The sequence below is a fragment of the Lepisma saccharinum genome, chromosome 14 (genome assembly GCF_977018435.1).
Source record: "Lepisma saccharinum chromosome 14, izLepSacc3.1, whole genome shotgun sequence".
In the NCBI taxonomy this organism is placed as follows: Eukaryota; Metazoa; Arthropoda; class Insecta; order Zygentoma; family Lepismatidae; genus Lepisma; species Lepisma saccharinum.
Genome location: NC_139242.1, coordinates 26057017 through 26064508, shown reverse-complemented (window position 1 = coordinate 26064508; position 7492 = coordinate 26057017). Strand labels below are relative to the sequence as shown.

The 7492-nt window shown below is 32.0% G+C and overlaps 1 protein-coding gene across 2 annotated transcripts in view; it reads right to left on the bottom strand.

The window, feature by feature from the left end:
• Nipped-A (Transcription-associated protein Nipped-A) overlaps nt 1–7492 on the bottom strand; it is a 158326-nt gene that overhangs the window by 49292 nt on the left and 101542 nt on the right. For both annotated transcript variants that reach the window (XM_083135277.1, XM_083135279.1), the window contains exons 37-39: nt 5938–6060; nt 5074–5272; nt 4469–4620 (exon numbers count right to left, since the gene is read on the bottom strand). In XM_083135277.1, the coding sequence (XP_082991403.1) occupies nt 4469–4620; nt 5074–5272; nt 5938–6060 (474 nt within the window). The remainder of the gene's footprint in view (nt 1–4468; nt 4621–5073; nt 5273–5937; nt 6061–7492) is intronic.

Here is a 7492-nt window from a genome sequence, read left to right as displayed (position 1 = left end):
ATGCCACAGTTGCATGAAAGCATTGTGAAGTGTTCACGTAAAGGCAATAGTAAGTCCTATTGTGACACTTAATGCAGAAATATTTATTATATGAAAATATATATATATATATATATATATATATATATATATATATATATATATATATATATATATATATATTTTTATGATGCACATGTATCTTTGGTGCTTTATCAAGTTTGGATTCTTCCAATAGTAATCGTGTAGTGTTGATAGGTTAGGTATTTATGATTTCAAATACACTTATCAAGCTAAGCCACACGATGATGCTGCTATATATGATGATTGAAGGTTGACCATTTCCACATCTTAGGGGTATAAATTTATGAAGAAAAGATACATATTAAGACCAGTTATACTAGTTTTTTTTCAGGGAATGTAATGTTCCATTTATGTTATAATATAAATGTACTTAATTAAATAAGTGATTACTCTGAGCCACGTGTCTTATATTTATAATGATCGTAAGTATCAAGTATCTTTTGAGATAACCATTCTTACCATGTTTTGGATTAAAACTATGTTAAATGTATTTTTGATGACTTCTGAAATCACACATGACTACGTTAAAAAGGTTTTAGTCAATTAAGCCTCAGAGATATATTATTTTATCAATGCACTTGAACAACAACAATTAACAACGTTAATTTGTGATTTATTTTGACAGCATATTAAAGGACTTTGACATGATCATATGATATCTTTGCACTTGAAGATATTATAGTAATGAGCTTTCACAAGGTATTGTCAGTGTGATGTCATTCTCTATAAGTGTGATCTATATTAAGAGTAGACACAGATTGATTAATTATTTGACAATATCAGATAGTATTTTCTCAATTGCAATCTCAAAGCAATTCGGATAATCGAAAATTGATTCATGGTTGTAAATTCTTTTTAATATACAATGTATATGTTTGTCAGTGTTATGCATCTGAGATTATATATCCAATATTTATGTTCATACTTCATAAATGTATAATGCAATATTTTCTTCATCATTACAAAACATGATAATGATATCTTAACTGATAACATATTGTTTATTTTGTTGGTTTGAAGGACAAAAGATACTGCTTTGTTTCACAACCATACCCATGAAGGTTGGTTGGTTAAGTTCTTCTCTTAGACTGTTGCTTAAGGGTGTTACAGTGAGTCACAGTACTTTATGCACAATTTTTCTTTAGTCAGATGTCAATGTAAAAATTTTCTAATTTTTCGTGCTTCTTTCCTTGAGTCTGAAACATTAGTTCAGGTATGAAGTATTCATTTGTAGAGTTTGCCTTAAGTTGATCTTCGTAATCCGACATTGGTCCTCATTCATATATCTTGATCCTTAGTTGTGATTAGCAGTGGAAAAATTCAAAATAACAAATATTCTTTGTTATGTGTATTTTGGAGTGCAAAAAATGTATAATATAATGTGATAGCATGTCCATAATAGATTTTAATGCTAAGATTTAGATGTGGCTTAAAAACATTTTATAGAGCTCTGAGATTCCAAGAGTTGAATTGTAGGCTCAAATAGAAATAAACTTGACAAGAAGCAAAGACGTTTTGATCTAAGCTTAAGTCAAGTAGTAGGTTCCTTTAAAATGCTAGAATGCATTATGGCTCCAAAATGTGTTCACAAAGGGCAGAATAGAAAATTCGTGCCGTGACACTGTGAGTTCAGGAACAACAGTTATTTGAGATTTATAATTTTTGTGCGCACATCATAATTTATACATTTCTTGCATGAATTGATTTGTGATGTAAGAAATCTTAGTTTTGACACACTGTAAATCTGAGGATGTTTGCTTTTGATGCAGGGACTTAGATTCTTGTCTTGTTAGCTGATGTTACTAGACAAATGGATGAATTCCCAATGGGAAACTTAGTTGGATCATAGGTAATCTACTCTACATGTGGAAAATTATAATTAATATATTTTTGGCTAAATAAAGATTAATATAGAAATTATGCTCTCAGATTAAGAATGAAGTTCTGAATGGTGCTTCATTGGTTGATAATAAATAAAAATGTTATGTAGCTACATTGTTTTATGTAAAAATGGTTCATATGGAACTTCATTAGATAATTGTTGGTATGTAGAACTTGATTTTTTTTATTTGTTTTTCAACATTATTATATACGAAAAACTCATTATGTGTAGTTGCACTGTATTGGTTCATGATGAACAAGTTCTTGTTGTATTGTTGGAAAACAAATATTCAGTTATACTCAGATGGTTATAATGGTAAACATGAAAACAGTTTGTAAATATAGAGGCATTAAATTAATTATTATATTTTAAAAGTCTCAGTAGTGCTCAGATCTGTTGTTGTGGATTCGTCCCTTGTTGAGCGCCAGTATGACAATAAAAATATTACATTGTCATAACAACATTTGAAAATGGCTAATTTCAAAGTTCCACATTTGTGCAATATTTATAATAAGTTAGTCATAACAGTTATTTTTGACTGGCAATATGAAAAACAAATATCTTCAATCATATGTGTTCTTTCAGATAAGAAAGATATGATACATTCAAATTTATAATTAAATTTATTGAAATTGTGTACATTTGCATTGGCTTCAAGGTTTATATACAAAGGTCAACTCTTTAAAATTGTTCAATGTATAATATGATGTCATACTTGGTATTTTGTATCAACATTCAAAAAATGGTTATTGTAATCATTAGATAAGTATATTGTAATATACATAGTAAAATAGCTGTAACAGAGCAAATATGTACATTTACAACACAAACATTCAAGCTGTTAAGCACTTATGGACAAAAATATAAAACAAAAACAATTGAAGATTGCACATACTAAAAGATTTGGCTTGAACTAGTTGCTCTGATACTAGTGGTCTGTGACTTTGAAAGGAGGCTGAAGTTGGAACAAAGATAAGGACAGATATATCAATATGGGATGGTGATATATTTGTATAATAATTGTTGCTTTTAAAGATTAAACTTGGCAACGTTATAATAATATTGGATGTTTAAGTGATATAGAAGCCTTTTATGACTTGAATGAACTTTGATCATGATATAATCTTATAAAGATTCGAAAGTCATGGAATGACATGGATATGTATAAAAGATGCCATGTTGATTTTGAAGCAGTGAATAGGTATCTGTTTTCATCTGGCTTAACGAGCATGCTTGTAAAGGTGACAGTTCCTCAAATGAGTGCTTGGAGGAAGGTTGCATAGAGTGACACTTATATGTTCTACGTTTGGATGTGGTTTGGTCAGATGATGAATCTTGAAAAAGGAAGCTCAGAATTGTGAATACAAAGACTTGCTTTATCCCGGAAGGAGATAACAAAGAGATATTTTCTTCTCAAGTATAGCATTGATATGTTATAAATGCTCTTGTAATTTTGTTGTTTCTAGTTTTCTTTTATCAATTTAATAATTATAAAGTTATTTATTATTGTTTGAACATAAACATTATTCATTAGTATATGCAAATTTAAATTTCCTTTTCAATATAGCACCATAGCTACTACCTATTGTGCTGATACTGAGTTTGAATTATACTGACTTACATTGTTAAAATATCTTGGAAAGTTCAAATGTATGTCACTATATTAGATTAATATTGAATCACCAAATAGAAGCTAGTATGGCTTAGTCCAGGAATTAATCTAGAATTTTCAATTTGGAGCATGATTACATTTTAAGAAGGATGTAAAAAAGTATATCAGGAGCATAGGTTAGCAAGGCTATCTGTGAAGACTGAAACCCAGAGACTTCAATGCCGAAGAATAATCAATTAGAAAATGTGCATAAAATTGTTCCTTTCAATAACATTATGGTGCTTTAGAAGTTGGAAATATAATTACTTAGGAGTTGGAAACCTGTCCAGACAAGAAGTAGTACAACTAGTCCTCACTATCTACTTGCCACTTTACACATAGTTATATCGAGGGCTAGACTCCCCCTTCTTTGAAAGCAGTGTTGTTCCCAGCATGGAATTTTCCCAGGAATGGGGAATTTCGGAGCCAAAAAATTACAGGAAATGGAAACAGGGAGAAACATCTAAAAATGTGAATCTGCTCTTTGCAAAGCTGAACAGAGTATGTAGCTAGCCTAGTTTGTTGCTGCAAATTTTACATAGAGAACTACAAGCAAAATGCTATAAGTAGCAATTAATTTAATATCTTGTTACAATAGAAAACAATGATAAGGTAGGATCAGTCTTAAAAATATTAACGATACTGTTAATTCATTAATTTTACACTGCATAATATTGTCAATAATTAGGTTTATAAATCAATAGAATTTTATGAAAATCACAACATGCCAGATGTTGTATGTATTTTGTATTTTTCACTCTACAAATACTATTTTCAAAGAATGTTTAAGTTGAAAATATATTACAGTAGATCTTTCTTAATAAATCAGAAAAACAGGAAACAAAATGAAAAACAAAAACAATGAACAGTACCTTTGTTATTGCCTTCATGACCTTAATGTCAGGTGTTTTTTCTATAAGTCCAACAAGAATTGTCCCAATAAACAATTTTCTCATATCAACTCCCATCACACCAACACGGTTTTTCACTAGATCCAAACTAAGGATGAGAAGTTCGCTTGCAACTAAAAGAAACACAAAAACATTAAACTTTCCAATAAAGTTTAGAATTAGAAATATTATACTGCCTATTTCTATAATGAGTTAATTACAAAATAAATACAGGTATGTATGCAGCAGCTCAATGATAAAAATGATAGGATAACATTGAAGGACTAACCTCTGACTTATTAAAAGGCAACAGCATACCACTATGCCATCGATGTGGCTCCCATGGTACATGAATTACACCTTTATGAAATTCATAAACATTATTATGACTAGCACAATTTTGACTGAAATTACAGGACTGGTTAACTTAACAATTTTGCCTGTATCAGCAGACCTGATAAAATGCCAATTAATCTGACATCTAACAAAAGATTTTTTCTATTTTATAGATTTATTTCTATAAATGGATAGAAATGACTCAATATATTATTAATTCCATGCCCAACAAATTAAATTTTCAAACCTACCTGGGCTTTTTTCAGTGGTACCAGGATTAAGATGCTCTTTTGTCATTCTCTGAAGCATTCTCATAAAGGATACAATAAGCCTGTCGATGTAGCAGGCATTATTCACACAAGCTGCTTTCAACATCATCAATGTTCCAAAGAGACTTGAAGGACTAGCATTCTGATTTTTCTCATAATTTGCCAATCCTTCAGACACAACCTGAAAAACCGCATATTTCAGTTCTAACCTGCATATACATGTGTACACATAAAAAAAGAAAGTCATTTGTTTTTATACTCATAAGCATTGTACCCTTTTTTCTACCATATTTTTAGCAAAAAAAGAAAAAAAAATGTACACATTAAAAAAACATTAAAGATGCTGAACAAGGCAGTATTTATTTACGTAAAAAAACACTTTACTTCTGATTTTTCCACCCTACATCAGGGTCTTTTTCATAATAAGAACCAAATACATGTGTAAAGTGTTTTTTATGTAAATAAAGATTGCCTTGGTCAGAAGCTTTTCTAGCATGGAAACAAAGCTTAATTGTGTTAAGATTATTTAAGTAGATACATATCTATACAAAGTTTCACTTAAATTTTAAATTTTACAGTGTATATACAGGTTTTCTCAGGGTTTTCTGGCAAGTTTAAAACAGTTCATTTACACCTTCGAATTAAAAAGGATTTCCAATATGCCATAATAAGCAAATAATTGCCACATTCTAACTGGTCCAATCACAGATAAAACTTGAGTAAAAGAACAGGGGCATGGTCATGCATGCCTGTCAGTTTTTGGTAAAACAAGAAAAGTCTACACTACGTAAGATAATGATTTTTGCCAATACATGTCATCCAGTAGCATCTTGTTAAAAAACTTACCTTTCCTACACATGCATACAGACACTCCAGCTCCTCGTGTTTCGAGTATACTGTTGAATTTGTTGGCTCTGTTGGAAATATGCTCATTAGCCTTGACAATAACCCATGAACCAACCTGATCACCTGCATAGAAACAAATACAAAATTTAAAATAAAAAATATTAAACAACAATTTATCAGGGGTAAAAAATAAATGGAAAACAAAAGATTGTTTATTTGTTTACTCAAATTACCGTGGACAAGTCAGTACAAAAGGTTAAATACGGAGAAACTAGTACTCACTTTTATCCGCGAAGCTGTTTTTTCTTTTTCGATTAATTTCAGTGGCCACTGCCACCATCCTCGTTGGAACTTGATGTACTGTTGATTGGCGTGCATCTTTTGTTTGTAGTTCTCTGGCTGCCGGTAGGTACGCTGTTGTTAACTGTGCGTCTGGGTCTGTGTCATCTGCTATTTCCAGGTGATAACTGTTGTAGTAGGGGAATCCAAATGTGGTGCGTTTGCCCGCTATCGATGTTTAGCTTGTGCGGGAAGTGCATTATGGTGTGAGTTTCCTTGATTTTGGTGTCTACGAGCATGTGGGCAGTGTGTTTGACTTGAACCTTTTGAATTTTATGGCTATTGTATTTGATTTGGTTGGTTGATTTGGTGTTTTAAGTCCACTTTATGCACAGTAAGGCTAATCGGGACTGGACCTACAGTTTAAAGTGGGATCCGAACCACTTGTACCTCCACCGGGTATCGAACCCGGGACACCTTGATTATTGTATTTGATATGTTTAGCAAGACCAGTAGTGGGTTGGGCTTTTTTCGCATCTGCTAGGTGCTGTTGGATTCTTTCATTGACAGATCTGATGGACCTGCCGATGTAATGAAACTTGCATTCACACTGCATCGTATACACCTGGGTTTTCAAGGGGGGAGAGGAAGTACCGTTTGTGTTCAGTTTATCAGCTATTTTGGAATTGGGTATGTGCGCTACTTTGATGCCATATGGGAGAAGGGCTTTGGATATGGGGTTGGAAGTGGTGGGATGGTAGGGGAAGGCAAACCATTTATATTGGCCACTGGAGGTTAATTGCCACTGAAATTAATCGAAAAAGAAAAAAACAGCTTTGCGGATAAAAGTGAGTACTAGTTTCTCCGTATTTATATACTACCGCATCTCTCTCTTCCCAATTATGAATTTAAAAGGTTGTTAAATATCAGCAGGAACAAACACACTAAAAACAAAATAAAGGAACCTGTAAGATAGAAAAAATGAAACACAAAACAAATAAGAAGCCTAGAAAGATAAAATTTTCAGTTGTGATTAGTAAATTACAACTTAACAAAATTTTGTATATTACCTTCCTGTTTGACACACATGGGAGATGTACTGTATAGAAAACCCATGCAGGTGAGAGAAGTCAGGTGAAACCAGTACTGGCTCGGTAGCTCAATTTATAGAGCAATCGCATGGTATGCTTGAGAGCTAGGTTTGATTTCTGATAAAGCCTGCATTTCTCGCTGAAGTCTTGCATAGTCTTCAATTTGAATAACATTTCACACATTC